We start from the raw sequence: 20879 nt of genomic DNA, 5'->3' as shown, positions 1-20879 counted from the left end.
TGGAAAACAAAGCTTAAGTTTTATATTAGGTCAGATTTTAAACTTTCAGACAGTACTCAGCTCTTTGCATTGAAGCATCTCTCTCTCTCTCCAGGATTTTTTAGATATACTAGACTTAAAAAAAATAAAAATCTGGATTATGAACACCAGAAATAATAAATCATAATAAATTTATATCTCAAAACCCTGTCACTGTGTTACAAATACTAGGTAATCCTCACAAGCACTTTCTCAATGAGCTAGCAATAAAAACACACAATTTGTAATCTTTTAAATGTATTTTTACCTATACACACTAGGTATTCTATGATTAACTAAAATTTGCAGAATCTTAGTTTTTATTTGTTTGTTTTTAGGAAGTTACCTGTAACTTTTGTTCCTATTACAAGTGGTAATGGAATTTCTTCTGGAAGATCTTTGAACTGTGAAATATCTGCAACTTTACGCTGCTGCAAAAGCCTTATTTTCTGCCGCTTCTGTTTTAACGCTGATCTCTCTTCTTCAAAGAAGGCAGAGGAACATCTACAATACAATTAGGTAAAAGTATACTTAAATTCAACACTGAAAATGTACATACACAAAGACATAACAAATAAATAAGCACAGTTTACAACTCAGTGAGAGAAAATGAAAAAGCTTGAGGTGCTCAAGAGAGAACGATTTCAGTGAACAGATTTGGACAGCTTGAGTCCCCAAAATTATCCTAGAATAACAGTTTACTTAAAAACAAAGCAAAAAAAAACAAAAGCAAAAACCACAACGCAACAACAAACACTCAGAAATGCTGTTTGCACTAGTATTTCAGAAGGAAATTTGTCACAACAAAGGTAAAGCAGGTCTCTAAAGCAAGTCTCACATCCAGCCTACCCTGAATACCAGTTCAGTGCTGGTACTCAGAACTTACTGTGAGGTCTCTGCCTGCCACTTCTTGCCAATAGAGAATAGAACCCATTGGATCAGTTAGATCGGTTAAACTGACTTAAACTGACTTTGTAAGAAAGAGCATCAGGCTCAATGTAAAACGTCACTTCCCTGTCTCTTCCACTTGCATACATTCAGAGTACAACTCAGACACCAAAATCTCTATTATGCAGGTGAATTGCTCTGACATTGATCACAATAACAATATAAATTTGTTCGGAATTGAGAAACTGTGTAAAAATCCAATAACCTCTAACAGTTCATACTTCACTTTGTTTCGGTCCCAAAGCCCTTACTTGTTTCCATCCACTTTCACTGTAATCTACTGATGCGTGAGGAGAATACTAAAAGCACAGACATTAGGATTTGATCCTATCTACTGCTCGTTATTAAAAAGGAATATAATTCTTGTGTCAACAACAGAAGCCCTTTGAAAAAGGAATACAGGTTGCTACTGTAGGTCTGCTTAACTGCAGAAGTAGTTATTAATGAAATAATTTACTACACCTTTCTTAATTGCTTTACTCCAGTCAAGTGCAATTTAAACGTTCTCTGTAGAACTTGTATAGGTATATACTGATTACTGATCAATAAGAAGTGCTGCTTTACAAGGCTGTTTTAGAAGATGCTGATAACTCCTCCACTGGTTCCTATTACTATACTGTCAACTATTTTCCATTTTAAAACCTTTCAAGATCTCGCTTAGTTATTTATCTATGGTGTAGCACTGAGCAATCAGCTCCTATTTGCAAGTCTGCTTATTACTCTTACTATATGCTGAAATAAACATGCTTTCTCTATACCCTTCACTCAAAGCACTTCACAAAGCCACTTTGCTATTCTCCAAAATTTCTCTTTCTTGCAGTATATATAAGATGGTTTCTCTTAAGCTGCCGATGTGCTGAGACCATTTCCTTTCACACCAAGCAGCAGTTTCACACTTGCTGTCTACGTGCATACATCATTTGCCTTTTATCTTATTCATGGTTTCAAAGTTCTTAGGGGGCATGAACCATCTGTTTTGATCAGTATGTACAACATTAAACACAATGAGATCTAAGCCCCAGGGAAGACATAAAAAAAAAAAAAGCATGAACAGAAATGAACTGAAGCTATGCTGTACTTCTACCAGACCTGGGCAGTAATGCACTGCAACAAAGGTTCTTTTTCAATATTTTCAAATCCCAATTTGTTGTATAGTCTATAAACGTGTAGTGGATTGAGCAGTTTTGGGGGTGTCCATTCACTGGTGTACCACTGAAGAGCAGAATGAATTTACCCTGGAGTTGTGTATTGCCTAGTGATCCTCATTAGAAATTCAACATATCTGGAAAGGGATATAGTAGAGATATATGGTGGTTGGGGGATTTATGCAAAGCTTATTTGAATATTCCTATTTAAAGACATTATTTGCTCTGTATTTACTACTGGAGAGGAACAAGTGTGAGATAGGGCTTGTCATGTGCTCTTGATGTTAAGTAGCAAAATGCAGGTCAGGGTATTTCAATTGCATTGAGGAGAACAAAGTGACTAATCACAGCAAGACAAAAATAAGGGAGGAAAAAAAGAATAGACGTAATCAACAACACTGAAGACCCTACAACATAAACATTAGGAATGTTTCACTACTAGCCCAGATGTTCTCAAAGAGACTCCCAAATGCTGTGGGTCATGGAGGTAGAAAGTATTTACAATGTACTTCTGCCTTATGTTCAAAGAAGTCTCCAAGCCCTTCTCCCTCAAAATGTCCTTAAAAAAGGTCCTCTCATCTTTGTACCACTCCTAAAAAAAAAAATGAAGGTGAAAACTATGGCAGAGATCACATTGCAACCTCTTTAGTTTTCCATAGACTTATTTAAGAGGTTGAACACTCTTTTAGGCTTCTAGTTTGGTCACAGAAGTTTGAACATAGGAATCATCACCATCATACAATGTCAGGACAGACATATCTGAGCTTAATTCACACCCATTCCTATTTCACAACCCCACTGAAATTTATATAGAGTAGACAAGACTAACTATTACCTCTTCCTTTTCTTGGAGTATATCTTTCCCCAGAGTCTACTGGAATCTTACAAGCTTTGCAGGCTCGCAGGAAGAATACTGTTGTGCCAACCAACCACACTGTTGCTGGTGTGATAGGACATTTAAAGTAGCAGCAGACATAAGAAAATATTACAATATATTTAACACAAAATGGAAGAAGAAAGACAACCATGTGCACAGCTATCACACAGAGAAACTATTATTCTCTCTGCCATTAACACTGTGAATGTAATATGCTGTATGTTTTTTCCTCCCTCCTGGGAAGATATTAGTATGGCCATGGAATTTGGCTTACTTGCGTATGACTGAGAGCAGACAAGACATTTCTAACAGAATAGTAATGTCAGAAGACTTTGCTCTAGAGCTAGATGAAAACTGTCTTGAAAAAGCATTCAACTGATTTAGATCATTCAAAACCTGTTATAACTGAGCCCAGGGACCTCTCCAGAGATCTTGAAAAACGTTGCCAGTATTTTTTTAATTATTAAAGAAATGAAAAACAAACAAATGCCTATTTGAGGCTGACAAAAAGCAAGATCACATAACCTTTTGGTTAACAAAACCAGACTCTCCATCTAGTCAAGTGCCTGTAGTTTAGAATTGATGTAAAAACTTCCTGACCATTTAGAACTGTGGCTTCTTAAGCATGAGGCTCTCTTTTCAAAAAAAATGACTATATGACAGCTTAACAACAAAAAAAAAAGTATATACATCTATTATACAGTGGTACTTACTTTTGGCAAAAGCCAAATGAATATGAGTAAATGATGATTTAAGCTCCAGCTACACCAGCTCCCTCTCAGTGAAGCATAATAATGATAGAAGAACTAAAAACTCACAATTAAGCTTAAATGACATGAACACCTTTCCAAAAGGAGCCATTTTTAAGGTGGCTGTGCTGCCCTCCATGGAGTAGTGTTTATAATTATGTAAAGCCATGTAAGATTAAATGGCCATGTAAGATTAAATAGCCTCCATCAGACAAAATACAATCTGACTCGACACAGTGACCTATGAAATTGATTCAGTGCTTCAGTTTTCATTTTTAGTAATTCATATAAATAAACCAGTCTTTTCTTACCTAAACACTACTTGCTCATCCTGATCTTTCAGAATTTAGGGAATCACAGACTGGTTGAGATTGAAAGGGATCTTTGGAAGTTACTTGGTCCAACTCCCCTGTTCAAACAGGGACACTGAGAGCAGGCTGCTCATGACCACATCCATATGGCCTTTGAGTAACTCCAAGGTGGGAAACTCCACAGCTTCTCTCATCAACCTGTTACAGTGATCAATCACCCTAACGGTAAAAATCTGATTCCTTACATTCAGACAGCACCCTCCTGTGTTTCAGTTTGTGCCCACTGCTTCTTACCCTGTCTCTAGACATCACTGAAAAGAGCCTGTCCTCTCACCTTTCCTGAGGGATTTGTACACACAGATGGGATCCCTCCTGAGCTTTCTCTTCTCTATCCTAAATTGTACAGATTCCATGAAAAGACTGAACTGAATCATTGGGTTTAAAATCTAAGAATTCTTAATCAGAGAAAAAAACCTATGCTTTTCATTCAACTCTGGATTCTTGACTATGATGTTCAGTATTATATGGGTGACTTTCCTCACTCCTGTTTTGGCAGCCAGGGAAAGCTGAGAATCTAAAAAGTGGTTTAAAAAATAATAAAAAAATGAGAAGAAAACATGCATTTGTTCTCCCCACAAAGAGCTAGTTATATCCAAAAAACACGTAGTGGAAAATTGGCCTGGCTTCATGCCAGGAAGCAATGCAACATGGAAGATAGTAATAATTTCAACATAGCCCAGCTTGAACACTCAAGTTACATAGGATGGGAGGAGAATGTTTAAAGTACAGGCTCATCACAACTGCATGGACTGAACGCACACACACAAGGAATGGGAGGGGGGTCAGGGGTGGGAAGCATTGTGCACACTCAGAGAACACCATTTCAATAAAATGTTGTTCTACACTCAGCTATTATTGAGCTTTACTACCTGCATGCAAAATAATTTAAAAAAGAACAATTCGGGTAACATGAAAACTACATGTAATCATTGACTGAAGAGAGAGGGAAAGGGAGAGGGAGGGAGGGGGAGAAAATTACCTCCGTGGCTTTCCCATCAATCGTCTGATTTTTCCCCACTCTACTCTTGTCAATTTTCTGGTTTTCAAGTTTGGAAAAGATTCTTTCAGGCATACACAGAAATCATTATCTCCTTCAAATAGTGGTCTGTTGAAACATCAAAAGAAACTTCAGCAAAGCCAATGAAGTGTCATGAAAGTACTGCAACCCACTAAAGGAAACCATAAACATATGGTGAGGTTTTAAGAGTAAAGGAAAGGACAATAGGTGCAAGGCAATACCGAGGAATAGAAAAATAGTACCCTTTTCATAAATCCATTCAATTATAAACCAGATTCTCAACAGAGGGTTCCAAAAATACAGGAAATTGAGCCAACTTGTCACTGTCAGTAGCTATACAGGAGATTTTTATTCCATCACACCATGGCTCCATGATAAAGCAGAGGATCACTATTACAGAAGTGACACTACCTACACAAGTTATGAATTTTTCTTTGATGCTATGACCTGTCATAACACAACAATATACCTTATGTTCTATGAAGGTCTTTTACTTTGTAGTACCACATTCTTCTTGGGCTGAGGAGACAAGGGAGCAGCAATGGATATGCTGGCCTAATAGCAGGCTGATGATTAAAGACCATAGCAAGTGAAATAAATCTCACCTGGTAAGAACAAGAGAATAACTGCATCTGAGGAAAAGCCACTTTCCTCTATTCTCTACAGGGTACTGGGGTTTTAGAGGGAAATATCTCAGGACACAGAGGATCTTGGAAGCAACACCACTTTCAACTGAATGTGTTGGGTGTCAGGAGAGAGGGAAGGTTCATGGAGATAAGGAAACTCAGGCATGAATGGAAGAGAATATTTTTACAGTAAAAGGATCTGCCACTGTGTCATGAAATGAAAGTAAACTGCTAAGGATGATCAGTGGCACTCAAGCAAAAGATAAGTGTATAAAGGTTTTATTTTTATTTTTTTATCCAGTTTTAATGTCTTTAACATTAGACTTCAAGGAAAGTTGTAAAGACTGACTTTTTTTTTTTAAGAGAAAGAAACTGTATTTGATTTTTTTTTTTAAAAAAACTATCACGACTTTAAACAGGCAAACTATAAACCTATTGATAATACTGGAAGGTCTGCTATGTGGTGTAAGCAAGCTACAGCTGTATCTGGTTAGGGGGGTTCTATGATCAGAGATGATATATAATCAGATGATAGTTTGAAAGATTACAATATTTTAAAAACTTATAGCAGGCATATGGCGTTTAAATAGATGATGTCAACTGAGGATAAGATTTGATTAAAATACGTTGAGCTTTATAGAGAGCGCCGTATTTTGTCAGCTTACAGCTCTATGCTTTAAACTCTTCTATGCTTCATATTGTTTAGATCGTATCACTCACAACATAAATCAGTTTTTCTTCTGCAGATATGTACATGTACTTTCTTAGTAAGCTATACCATGGTAATATCTTAACATAATCATACCAGTAATGTGAGGTAACTATCAAAAAGGTTTTTTAGAGTCACCTGCTAAACACAAGTTTTAGTTTACTGATAGACCTAAAGCTCCACAGACAATTATTTGAGAAAAAAAAAAGTTCTTGGACTGTTATAAATATCAAAATTATAAGCATCAGATATTGAAATTACTACTAGGAATAATGTTTTTGTTTGTTTGTTTTCCAAATAAGACCAAGGGAAAAAAATTACGTAAAGACTAATTAATTCAAAAGAACTTCTACAGAAGAATTATAAACAAACTAAAATGAACATGCAATTTTTCTGCTTGAGGTAAACATATCCTAAAATGTTCTTCTGTTGCTATGACTGCCTGCTGAAGCTATAGGTATCCTGATTAAAATAGGAAAAAAGAACAGTATTTCATTATGAATAGGTTCTGGAAAAGAATGCTCGTTAACTCTGAAGCCATCCTTCCGAGTATTGAATGTTAGTGTTTCATATAATAGTCAACCAATTTTTACATTTTAGAATTTTTAGTTTTTATGTGATTAGGGACTAAATTAAAATGGTTCTTTCAAACAATTCATTCCACCTTGCTACACTGGTGTTAAGAGAACAAGTACCAAAATACTGAAATATAGACTGTGGAAACAACCTGAGAGCTATAGATTAGGTGATCCAAGAAAGATTCCGACATGTAGTGGTGACCTGAATAGTCATAACCCAGCACCCTGTTGGTGATCACAGTAAAAACAGGGTAATGGGAAATAAATACACAAGATAAAAATGTTTAACTTTTAGGGAAGCAGCATTTTGCAAAGAAGCAGTCTCCTTTCCATCTCCATTGTGTACCACTGACCCAAGGGTTCAAAAAAGCTGAAGCGTTCTGATAACTTCAGGCTTCAGAAGGTAAAAGTATATGAATAAAATCTTCTATTTGGTAGAGGCAGAGATCATAAAAAGGAAAATATTTCCATGAAGGAAGATGTTCCATTGAAGACTAAAAGAGCTACCCAACTAGGTTGCTCATTATAAAAACAAACAAACAATAAAGTAATTTTCAAGATCTAAAAATTTAAGAATAAACTTTGGCATGTTTAACCAGTACATGGAAAATTGTAGCTCAACTTCAGAAAATTACTTGTTTTTACACTAATAAAATACTTATATAAAGAATACATACTTATCTATATTTGAATAGAACCATTCGTATATGCACCACTTGTGAGCTTTAGGAAGTTTGAGCAGGTTACGAAGCCGTAAACCAATCTTCTGTGACACCTTCTTGTCTGGCGTTGGCATTGTTGTATTAAACTTCTATACAGTAAAATAAAGGAAACAGTTAAACATGTTCTAATATTCTTCAATATTCAAATTGTTAAACTATTTTTTAATAAAAGTTCATATATTAATAACTGTTATATCTTAATTGCATGTATTGTTTCATGACAATTTTTTGTGTTGCAGATCTACGATTGTCCTTACTGCAATGCAATCCAAACAGATGGCAAACTTTAACAGGATCAATATAAATTATCTCTACACGAAGCTCTTCTAAGGGAAACATTTTCCAGCAGTGAAACCACATTATTAGTAACAACAGTATTGGCACTAACTGCACACAGACCTCAAATGTTTGAGGCACCACTGAATGTTGTCTCAAGTTGGCATGTGTGATTTGGTGACTCAAATGCCAGCAACGCCAACTCCCTCATTTGCACTAGTGATTCCTCTCTTACTAATTTGATGTAATCAAGTCAAAGCCCTGAGTAGAGTGTTGCCTTTTTATAAAATGGAAGAGTACCTAGCATGGACATAATCAATTTTTAACTAAGTTGAAAGCTATTTTATAAACCCCAAAACATTTGTCTTAGATCACGTGCATACTACACAATGCTGTGTTTAAACAAGACTGCAGAAAAATAATTCTGTAATTTCCTCGCAGGGATGGCTGTCTTAACTGATAGGAAAACTTACTTGAAAAAGCAATGTTTTTTTGAGAATATTAGTTTAACCGGGTCCCCATGCCATAACTTGTTGTTATCCTTGTCTAAATGCTCAAAAATGACATTTAGTAGCAGCAATAATAGAATAAAGCATACAGTTGCCATCTTGTTGGCTCCTGCTGCACTTAACTACTGCCTTCTAGATACAGTTCCACTTTCTTCTGCTTCAGGAAACAAAGCCTAGCACAATGGCAAGATCTGTGGGCTACAGTAACTGCAGTCACTCACACAGGCTTATCTAGCAATCCACAGGACATCCTGAACCAGACATTTAAGTACTAACTAACTGGGCTTAGGACATTATCCAGGCCTTTCTACTGTTAAGAAATCATAGTAGCAAAAGAGAAAAATGCCTCGGTCCTCCTCTGTAACAAAACATACCCTGCAAAACAGCAATTGCTAAGTCCTCCCTATTCTACACTACACACTACAGTTCAGAAAGGAAGTACGACCAATATTCCAATACTGTCTTTTCACTGTGGCAAATCCAGGCTCATAAGGTGATGGTACATACAGAGAAGTGATTTGGATGATAAAGGTATTACAGAGTCAAATCTTTGAGACAAAGAGATGTTGCCCTGTCTAACATAGCAAATAAAGGGTGAGAAAAATTACTGCTGCTCTTTCATGCTATACCAAGGAGTAGACAGCCAAGGAGAAGAATAGAAAACCAAGCTGTTTGAAGCAGAGGACAGAATTGTTACAGGATCAAGAAGGTGCAGATGGCCATGAATACATTTTGGCTACTAATCTAAAGCTAGTTCCTAGCTATTGGAACACAAAGTTCTACAGCAGCCTTCTAAATGGTGTAGTTAGTTTGTGGAAGAACTGTAGTCAATTTTTAACTGAAGTGGAAAAAGTTTGTGCAGATTACAGAATACGATTGTTCACAGGAGCAAGACAGGCAATTATGGACTGCTTTCCAGCTCTGTATGCTTATGTCCAGGATCAAAAAGAACAAGTACTCTCACAAATAAACGTAGTACCCCAGTTGTGAGGAAAAAAAATACAAATCTGTTTTGAATTGTGGCTTACTCCTAGCAACAGCTTTCCTCACAGGCATATTCATAAACTGGTAATGCAACTTGAAAAACAAATATATTCTAATCTTCCGCTAACACAGATAGGCTTGTTCCCCTTTTTGGTAAAAAAATATCTGCATACATGTAGGTACCTGTGGAACCATCGCAACCTTCTGATTTCTTTTGGGTGACCTTGTGTTTATTTGTCTGTCATCATCTTCACAGAAGAGTCGACTCCGTTTTGAATTTCTGAAGGGCTGCATGTATCAAAATTAAGAATGAATTACAAGAAAAAAACACTGATTTCTCTGTACATGCACAGAATTCACAGTGATAGAAATGGAACGTGTTTTCTCTTGCCACCTACTGGATTTAAGGCACATGGTACACAATAAACAGTGCCTCCTAGCAGTTACAAACCTAAGGGCTGAGAGAAGAGAGGAAGGAATTTAAGATTCTGGGCTTTCCAATGCTAACTATAACCCATTGCTGTACTGCTGGCTCAGTTCCACAAAAGAATTTAGAATGTGACTCTCACTTGTTTCCAGAGAAGTTAGGTGTCAAAAAACTTGTGTATCAAAGCTTAAAATAGTACTTGTTTATAAGCACATCTCTCAAGCAGTTTGTTCTAAATTTGGGGTAAAAATGTTTATTCAAACTGTGTTTTGGTATGTTTCCAGTAAAAACATTAGCTTTATATAAAATTTCTTTCAAGAACTTCTTAGGAATCTAATTTTCTTTTTTTTTAATTTTAAACTCACTGAAAATGCCTACGCTGCAAAATGCTGAGAAGCTAATGCCTGAAGAAAGTGTAGCTTGAGTAAGTTATATAAAAATATCAGATAAGAGAAGAATTTAGAATTTATGCTAAAATTTACTTGTGTGGTGGTAAGACATTATAGCTTAAAGAGAAGGCTGACTGAAAATGAGAAATCATATTGCAAATATATGTCATGATTGTCTTCCCCTTTTCAACCACTTCTGTTTAGTTATTCCACAACATTTAACCCTACAACAACAACAACAAAAAAAAAGAGCTTTCAACAAGGACAAAACAGTAACCTACGTCTGGCTAGACTGGCTATTAGTGCTAAAAGCAGGAAGCTTTCCCTTCAGCAAAGACTTTGTGGCCCAGCACAGGAGCCAGCTGTAGCTGAGATGTCTCTCCCCTGTAGAACTCCATGACTGCACTACGTAGCATTCCTCGTAATTCAAAATATTAACAAAAGTGATGAGTAAAGGCCAAATAAATGCAGATTTTGCTTCTTTCAGTAGAAATGGTGGAAATGCTACAAATTGTATGCAAACCACATGGGTATGAAATCTGTAGCACCCAAACATGAAGAATACTGATGACAAAGATAAGCCAGCCCTTAACAGCAATCAGAAACAAAATAAATCAACACAACAAAGTAAAACATCACCAATATGCACTTACTTTAGTCAGTCACAAACTTATTAAATGTAATTCTTAAATATATGTTTGAAAATAGATACTCCCAATTGAATTAATTAGCAGTAGCAAGAAATTGATCTGTCCTGTGCCACCAGAGCAGCTGGAGCTTTCCCAGGGAAGTGCATCTTTCTTACTGAAAGTTACACTGTATATTTTATAAACATAATTACACTGCTGTATTTAAGTGTATTTAAGTAACAGCAGTGCCATATATGCGCTAGACACCTAAGCACATTCAGCACACAGAAGGAAACTCCTATTCCTTGTATACTTTACAAACAGAAAAGTGACACACGCTGGCAAGGGAACTAAACTGTGCCCACAGCATATTAGCATAGTAATTAGTTTATCATGTTAATTTTGCTGGATGCTGTTTTTCTCTCTGCACATAAATGCATTGAGTTCTCTTCTTTTAGATTTATTAGATCTTAAAAACAACGTTAGATTTCAATTGCATCTTCTCATTTCTTTTATAATATTTCTGCTGTCCTTGACAAACCATCATCATTAAAAAAAAAGGTCAGAACTATTCTAACTTTTGAGCAAGGAAATAAATCCACAAACCTATTTCAACAATAAAAACTCTTACATCGCTAAACTCCAATTTTTTTTTAATCATAGCATTCTGCCTACAGGATGAGGTGTCAGGTTCTCTTAAATATTTGCAATTATATTTTGGTCCTGATATTTGAAACGCTGATTCTAGAACAACATTTTTTTTCCTCACAAACGTCTTGGTGGCACTAGACCCCATGAACACCACGTACCAACACACAAACACAAATACTCCACCTAGACAAAACATGGAAGTTCCTTCAACCTTATGCTAAGGCTATGGTACAGATCAAGTGAACTGTTTTATAAACCTCAACGGAAGCTCCTAAATTCTATTCCAAGGAACTATCCAAAACAACGAACTTTTATCAGTCTGGATAACAGACGCCTAACAGCAGAATGAAAGAACAGGTGTTGAAAGGAAGCATCATCTACCTTAACTGAACAGGTCAGGCATATGGGGAAGAGTTTTCAGTTGGTAGTACAACACAGCTGCAAAACTTCCAGTGTTCATGGATCTCAACCTAGTATAGAAGACTACATCACATCTCAGCAACACGTGCCACTGCTAAAACATCATTTTATGTCTATCCTTTGATCATGTCCGAGCTTTCTACAGAATACAGAGTCAAGTTCAAAGTTTGAATCCTTATTTTCAATACCTACAGGTAGCATACCTGAAGACTAACAAAGCTTTCATACAAATATTATGGCTTAATGTGAACTCCAGCAGGAAGTAAGGGCCATCACAAAGGTCTAGTCACTGGAACTGCATTTTGTAGACCTTTGTAGTTCTCCAGCATAAGCACGTAGCAATATGTATACATATACCTATATGAATCCTACCAAAATAGATACCTTCTCTGTGTAAGTTTCTCTCTTCAGGGATAAAAATCACAGAGCAAACTACACAGGAGATGTTAGTCACGTTGCTTAATGCTTTACTGGATGCTTCTCAGATATTTTGATTGTGTGGAGAGCAAGCAAGTACCATAATTTCTAAACAAAATTCTTCCCTTCAAATAAGCAAGCAGTTCATAATAAACAACTTGTGATTGAAAAGTTCAACAAGGCCAAGTGCCGGGTCCTGCACCTGGGGCGCAATAACCCCAAACAGAGCTACAGGCTGGGAGATGAGTGGTTGGAGAGCTGCCAGGCAGAGAAGGACCTGGGAGTGATGGCGGACAGTCGGCTGAATATGAGCCAGCAGTGTGCTCAGGTGGCCAAGAAGGCCAACGGCATCCTGGCTTGTATCAGAAACACTGTGACCAGCAGGGCTAGGGAGGTGATCGTCCCCCTGTACTCGGCTCTGGTGAGGCCGCACCTCGAGTACTGTGTTCAGTTTTGGGCCCCTCGCTACAAGAAGGACATCGAGGTGCTTGAGCGGGTCCAAAGAAGGGCGACGAAGCTGGTGAGGGGCCTGGAGAGCAAGTCCTATGAGGAGCGGCTGAAGGAGCTGGGCTTGTTCAGCCTAGAGAAGAGGAGGCTCAGGGGTGACCTTATTGCTCTGTATAAGTACATTAAAGGAGGCTGTAGCGAGGTGGGGGTTGGCCTGTTCTCCCATGTGCCTGGTGACAGGACGAGGGGGAATGGGCTAAAGTTACGCCAGGGGAGTTTTAGGTTAGATGTTAGGAAGAATTTCTTTACTGAAAGGGTTGTTAGGCACTGGAACGGGCTGCCCAGGGAGGTGGTGGAGTCACCATCCCTGGAAGTCTTTAAAAGACGTTTAGATGTAGAGCTTAGGGATATGGTTTAGTGGGGACTGTTAGTGTTAGGTCAGAGGTTGGACTCGATGATCTTGAGGTCTCTTCCAACCTAGAAATTCTGTGTGATTCTGTGTGATTTGAATAAAAAACAGGTGAGAATTGGCAAGTTGGTTGCAGTTATCGTGGAAGAAGGCAGCACCAAAAGAGCACAGGAGAAAGATCTGCATAGCTGTTGAGGGAGCATTTCATATGCTCTCCAGGGTGTTGCAGAAAGAGCACACAGTAATATATATGTAGACAAACAAGGCATCAAGTGCGATACTGCTGCTGGCAAAACCAAACCAAAAATCAAGTAACTAGGTAAGGTAGGGGAAGTACAGAATAATCTAGAAAAGCCTGAACTTGATGCAATGGGGAAAGACATGACAATGGAATGTTTCAGAGAGGTCGAAACCGTCAACCTAAACAATGGGGGAAGCCTTGGGGGCTTCAAGGCCTTTACCTTTCATTCCCCCACTCCAAGGACATTCTTTAACTTAAGGTCCCCTTATGAGTCCTCTCAGAACCCTGCAGGACATTTCCCTACCATGTCTTTATTTTTATTAAAATCTCTCCTGCAGAAGGTGCAATGATAGAAGTACACTGTGACGTTTTTGCTTCCTTTTCCTCATGCAGCAGTTCTCAGCCAAAATTAGAAATGAGATATTTCATGAGATAAAGCAAATAGTTGATAAGAAATGGAGTTTCTTAAGTTCAAGGTCTGTAGATTCAGTACAGACATTTCACACATTTTCTCAACAAAAGAGAGGGAAAATGATTATGAGCGCTCTTGAACAAGGTCAACAATTTAGTTAGTTTGCTTATTAATTTATAAAAAAAAATAATGCTTTCATCTCATGTTGAAACTGTGTAGACTGCTTTTGAAGGATATAGTTTAACATTCTAAGATTACAAAAGTATGAATTCTCAAATTTTCTGATCCTTACATTTGATTAACTTTACAGTATTTAACCAATCTAAAAGTTGGCTTTTTATTGCTTCTTACCATTTCCATGGCAGAACCAGCATTCTTGCTCTTCCAAATGGGGGTTTTCTGGAGAGAATTATATTTTTCATTCCACGAATTGGATAAGCTTCCCTCTGTTGTGAAGAATTTGTGTCATTAATATACATAGCCATATGCGTGTGTGTTTTAACAGAGCTATTACCCAAAAGCTAGCATAACATCGTCTACTAATATATCTTTTGTTACTTGCAGTGTCTTCTTTGGATTCAACTATAAATGGATTTTATATTTCAATATTTGTATTAAATTGTTCTGAACATTAACTAAAAAAAATGAAAGAAATTTTCAGTACAAGGAGAAACATCAACAAAACTTTATTATTCCTGAAAAAAAAATAGATTTCAGGAACCTCCTTTACTTCCATTATTTCCACGTACAGGGGGACATGCACCTAGACAGCTTTATCATGGCTGTAACTGAATCTTGGAGCAGGTAAAGCTTTAACAGACCTGGCTACCTTCGTTTTAAAAAGCAATTAATAGCATGCACATCAACAAATCAAATAAATTTAACTGAAACAAGCTATGTTAATTAAAACAGATTCAGCAGACCATGTCTTCTTCCTTGTGTAATATAAGACTTATATTAAGAGTTTTTTATTGTTGGGTAGATTGTAAGTGTTCAAAATTTGTATATCACGTGCATGAAAATAATTTCAAAGAAACAATATAAGAAAAAGATTTTTGAGTTAGTATACAACTTGCTGACAGGAAATGCAATGGGATTATGAATTTCCTTCCTAATGTAAATTTTGTCACATGTTTAGAGCTCACTGAGAATCCTTTTCCTATCTCATCTTCAAGACAGAAAAAAATTACATCAATTTTCTCATCAAACCTGATACCTAAGAAGGTACTTAAGAAGAAACATACTTCAGGAACACCACCCAGAAGATTAGTGTCCAAGTACACCACGACATACACAGTTTCAACCACCAAGGATTATCAAACTACAGAACTATATATAATAAAACTAATAAATAAATAATAAATAAAACTAATAATATTTTGCCCCCCTCCCCCCCCAAAAAAAAGGCAAACAAAAAAAACACACAAACAAAAAACCCACTCTTTTTCAGTGCTATTTTCTTGAAGTTTTTGAAGCCAGAAACTAAGCATGCCTAAAGGTCAGCGTGGCTGTTTCATTTGTACATGTAAATAACGTTAGTTGCTTACCTTTCAAGCTCACAAGTGCTTTTGCTGAAGAACCTGCAATAGAACACATCAGAAAATCCACATAAATCCTAAGTTATTTCAAAGAATACAAATGCTGAGCGCTTTTATTTAACACAGTAGATTCTGAATGGGCTTCACGTCCAAACTACATACTTCCATGCAGTTGTAGCTGTATTATACAATTTACTAGGATACAGTAATTAACTTTTTTTTTTATTGTCCTACTAATTCAAAACTCTTCAATGCCAAAAAAGTCCATGGCAGCAGCAGTTTAGGCAAGCTAAGCTTGACCCAAAAGCAGGGAGATGGCTAGCCCGTCGCCCCCTGGTGGGAACTCCTTGCAGAGAAATGCAGCAGGCAGGCATTAGAAATGCGGATGGGAGCTTTATTTTGCTTTCACTGCTCAGACTGGGTAGCACATCCTTCAGAATTTCACTGCTCCTGCAGAACCTCTGCAGTGGTTTTGGGCCAGAAAGGGCAAAGCCAGGCCTGACTGCTGCCCTCACGCTCTGCGATTTGCAAGTGTCTCTCTAAGAATAAACTGTTTGAAGCAATTATAGTAGGAGAAGACAAAGGGAAAGATATTTCTGCATGACAGCACTTCAACAGATTCTTGCTTTTCTTTCAAATCAGGTCTAACCTTCCACATATTCCACTGTTGCAACACCTTTCATTCTTGCATTGCATCCTCTTCTCCCCATCACTTTCCCCAGGTTCCTCCTTCAGTTTCTCTTTGGAAATTCCATGAGAATTTTTGACTCCAAAAGTCTGAAAATTTCTTTGCTTGCCACTGCTCCATATCTAAGTCCTAAACCCATTAACTTTATTGTGCCAGAGATCCTTGCCTCAAGGGGACGCATTCCAGGGAATATCACAGAGCTAGAAATGAATTATTGCCCCTTTCCACGAGAATGCAGTATTTTGGCTTTGGGTGGACCCTTGAAGAAAACTCAGGTGTAGCGAGGATAAAAAAGACCCAAATACCTACATTCCTTATTTTTTTCCAACATATTGTGTTCACTACCATCTTACTGTACTGTAGCGAAAATATTTGAAATATAAATATATATATATATATATACACACACACACTTGAGTTTGAGATACAAAACTGAACTGGTTTCCACTCGTTGATGGTTTAGAGGGCCCCATCCCCCTATCTTCCAAGCTGTCCAAATCTAACTTGGCTATTACACGTGGGATTAACTGTCAGAAGTAAGGTGACAGACCTGGGCTGTACTGTTCTGTTACCCATCCTACACATTCCTTTTCTGATCCATCACCTTTGACAGTTTGGAGGCCTAAAAGTGGCTGGTACAGGAACTCGCTTCTATGCTTACCTTGTTCACAGTGAATTCAGCTCTTATAATGGAGATGTGGCATGGTACTACTGATTTATACCTCAAAGATAGAAGATATTACCTGATTAATTAAAGACACTGTGGGCATTTTATTGATTTATTTATTTTTAAGTATTTCATCCTAATATCACATGCCATAGACGGTGCTTGCACAAATACACAGATACCCTGCTATTTGCTAGGAACGCAGTCCCAAACGGAACAAGTCACGTAATTGCCGCTGAAGAAACCTTTATCCTCCCCCCAAAAAATAATGTAAGGGATGGTGGGAAACTTGTGCAGGGATTAATAAATACTCAGTTTAAAAGCATGGGGGGGAAAGTACATGTCATTGAGGATGGAGAAGCAGAAGCAGTATCATCAGTACTGTTAGATGGAGAAGATGCTGGCTTCTAAAAACGGAACCGTAATGTGAAAAGTCTCAGGCATTTCACCTCAACACAGAATAATTTCCTTTTCTGAACATCTTCCTCATATGAATGAGATTAAATCAACTCAGTCAAGGTGAAGAAGTGACGGACACCAGAATGCCACTGTGCTATCTCCCAGCTTTGTAACACTACCGCTGCGAACACCCTTAGCTGCCAACGTCTTATCCACTTGGCATAGTTAGGAATCAGTAAGTTTCCCCATAGCCCAAATCCTCAACAGATGCACACTTATGACAAATTTTTCCCTACTTAGCTTGCAAATGAAGTAATCTAAGCAGAAAAGAGAATCTTTATTTAGAAATACAAGTGTCCTAATAAAGTTCATTATACTGTCGAACTTCAGGGAAAACTGAGCATTCCCCTGCTTTTTCCATTTAGTTCGGTAGTATTTTACATACAACCAGGGCCACAAAAACTAGGATGAAATGAGAAATAATGAGTTACAACCAAACATATTCAATATTTAATGCAGATAAAAGCATTTCAGAAATTATAAAAGTTGCAGAGGGATTCAGAATACATTAACTTTTTAAAAACTATCCTGTTTTAGTTAGAATTGTTGGATTTATAGTATGATGACCCCACATTAAATACCACTGATTTCATACACTACTCCTGTTCCGAGCAACAAACATATAATCAGTCTTTTTAAACAGCATTTTAGTTATACAGATAAAGATTAAAGCAGAACCTAAACGTGTGCTTGAAAGTAAATACCTATTATAACAATGACACATCTCATTTGTACAAACATCAAACACTTCAGAAATGGGTGGAAAGGATGAAAGAAGGCCTCTCCATCACGTCGGATGTTACAACCAAAGTCTAGTTCTAGCTCCTCCCGGTTCAGATCATCATGGAAGTGACTCAGTACTGAAAGTCAGAAAACCTCAGCCTAAGGTGGAAGTACATGCAGCTGACCCCAGCAGTGGATCAGAAATGAGAAGATCTGCTTTCAATAGCCTACATGGTCACATTATTCCACTGTGAACTGTACGAGTGGCTTAGATGCGTTTTAGTCCCCTGCTGAGTACAGGACAGTGGGGCTGAGCGCACTCGCAGCAAGTTTGCTGGTGACACCGAGCTGTGTGGTGCAGTGAACGCGCTGGAGGGAAGAGATGCCATCCAGAGGGACCCAGGCAGGCTTGAGGGGTGGGAGCATGCAAACCTCACACAGTTCAACAAGACCAAGTGCAAAGTCCTGCACCCGGGTCAGGGCAATCCAACATGAATATAGGCTGGGCTATGAGCGGATAGAGAGCAGCCCTGAGGAGAAGGGCTTGGGGGTGTTGGTTGGAGAAGAGCTCAACATGAGCCAGCAATGTGTGCTTGCAGCCCAGAAAGCCAACAGTACCCTGGTTTGCTTTCTTTTTTTTTTTTTTTTTTTTTTTTTAAATTTTTTTTTCCTTTTTACTTCCCTGCTCCTGCTGGCCACACCGCTTTTGATGCAAGCCAGCATGCCACTGGCCTTCTTGGCCACCTGGGCACACAGCTGGCTCATGCTCAGCTGGCTGTCAACCAATGCCCCAGGTCTTTTTCTGCAGGGCAACTGCCTAACCACTCTTCCCCAAGCCTGTTATGGCAGCATGGGGTTGTTACCACCCTTGCTGGATGTCACACAGCTGAACTTGGCCCGTTGATCCAACCCACCCAGACCCCTCTGTACAGTCGTCCTACCCTCCAGCAGCTCAACACTCCCACCTCAGTTGGCATCATCTGTGAGGTTACTACGTGTGCACGTGATCCTCTCATCCGGATCACTGACAGAAACGTTAAACGAAACTGCCCCCAGCAGCGAGCCCTGGGCAATACCACTGGTGAGCAGCCACCAAACGGACTGCCCTCCGGCTTCACTTATCGCTGCACTTGGTTAGCTTGCATTTCATCAGAAAACCTGCAGAAAGATATTTACAACGAAGCACAAACATCACAGCTTCCTATTCGCTCCTCTGCTTACCACAGTTCTCAGGGTCTGTTTTTCTTTTGATGGTGATTGCATAACAATATTTTTGCAATTTATTTCAGCTCCTCTTTAAGGTCCCTTCCAACCCAAACCATTCTATGATTTTATTGCTTGTTAGGTTGCTAGTAAATGTATTACTTCAACACAGTGTCCGTACTTGACAAAGTTTGAAAAATTGGGAGAGGATTATGCACAGAGCTAGGAGAAAGACTGGAAGCTCTAAAGACATATATGCCTTTGTGCAAAAAAGCCAAGATGCACCCAATCATGTTCTTCCTACAGAAGGTCAAGGTCTGTACTGACTGCAAGTATCTACAGAGAAAGAGAATTCAGATCGGAAATAGCTCTGCAGCCTTCTCTTACAAGGAAGGACAGAAATAGATTTACTTGTTGAAAGATGATGACATTGGGTGAGTTTAGATTAACAACAAATGCCAAAGTTTGCCACTTTTTGTATTAACTATGCTGAGGAAGGGCAGCATGGACTCCCTACCATTTGAACTCCTTAAATCAAATTCACATCTACTTTTAAAGGGAAAAGTGTAGTTGAAAAGGGAAACACAGAGCTGATGCACATATATTCCAAACACAATGGCCTTTTCTGGCCTTAAAAAGTATCTGTAGAATATATGCACCACAGACGTGCAGTAAAAATAACTGTTACAGATTGCAAAGCATTTAATAGTCTAATACCAGGGAACTCATTAGTACCTACAGAGTCAGGAGTCAGTGTATTTTTGTTTTTATAGCTCTAGCAAGAAGTGATTTTCCGGAAGTCCATATAAAACCAAATCAAATTAAAAAATCAACGTTAAAATAATGTTAAGTCTGACAGGTTTAACACCACAAGGACCACATTTTTTCACACCAGGCTGGACAGAAAAACAAAACTGCTGCTGGCAGCAGGGGCCATGCCGAGGGACAGCTCCCCAAGTCCCAGAGCACCTGCTCCTCCAGCACCATCCACGCTCCAGCAGTCACTCCTCTGGCCCCAGCCTCACCCTCCAAGCACCAGAGAGCACTTTTATGGACATTACCATGAAGATAACCTCCTCTGGCTGCTTTGCAAGTGGTGTGAACAGGCTTAAAGAGGAATTTTGATAGCTTGCCCTCTAAGCAGTATTTTTTATGTGGAGATAGGCTGTGAGGCCAAAAGCACTGAAATCTGACTCCAATATTCAGAAAGGGGAAAAGCTTAAGTTTAAAACCAAGCACCTGTTCCCTCTTCCCATGCAAAAAAACATATCTGAACAAAGGAGAGGAAGTATCACTGCCATTCAGAATGGGCACTTATGGGTGCCCTGATGTGTATTTTCAGTACTAACACGAAGGCAAAGCAGTTTAAACAACTTCTCAACAGCTGAGCTTAACATTTAAACGGGAACACAGGGTGAATTACATTTGAAAAAGATTCTTTTTTTTTTTTTAATAATGAATTTGTAACAGCTGATTGTAATTTTGAAAATAAAAGTTAGAAATAGCCAAACGGATGTCCCATAGGTGCTGATTTTACTGATGTGTGAGCACGAAGAGGTATTCCAAGAGTGTATCTAAGTCAATACAGGTAGTTATATTATACAGGTAAGTGATAATATAAAGAGAACC

The 20879-nt window shown here is 38.2% G+C and overlaps 1 protein-coding gene across 3 annotated transcripts in view; it reads right to left on the bottom strand.

Moving 5' to 3' along the window:
* The window catches only part of LIN9 (lin-9 DREAM MuvB core complex component), a 40060-nt gene that overhangs the window by 13901 nt on the left and 5280 nt on the right, over positions 1–20879 (bottom strand). Inside the window, exons 2-7 of one of the 3 annotated variants that reach the window (XM_038177224.2) lie at positions 15520–15552; positions 14324–14418; positions 9714–9818; positions 7717–7850; positions 5088–5213; positions 365–522 (exon numbers count right to left, since the gene is read on the bottom strand). In XM_038177224.2, the coding sequence (XP_038033152.1) occupies positions 365–522; positions 5088–5213; positions 7717–7850; positions 9714–9818; positions 14324–14418; positions 15520–15552 (651 nt within the window). Of the gene's footprint in view, positions 1–364; positions 523–5087; positions 5214–7716; positions 7851–9703; positions 9819–14323; positions 14419–15519; positions 15553–20879 lie in introns of those variants that run through there. The other 2 variants (XM_038177225.2, XM_038177226.2) reach the window with 2 other exon arrangements.

This window comes from Anas platyrhynchos, chromosome 3 (genome assembly GCF_047663525.1).
Source record: "Anas platyrhynchos isolate ZD024472 breed Pekin duck chromosome 3, IASCAAS_PekinDuck_T2T, whole genome shotgun sequence".
Classification (NCBI taxonomy): Eukaryota; Metazoa; Chordata; class Aves; order Anseriformes; family Anatidae; genus Anas; species Anas platyrhynchos.
The sequence above is the reverse complement of the archived record's forward strand: the minus strand, read 5'-3'. Positions and strand labels throughout refer to the sequence as shown.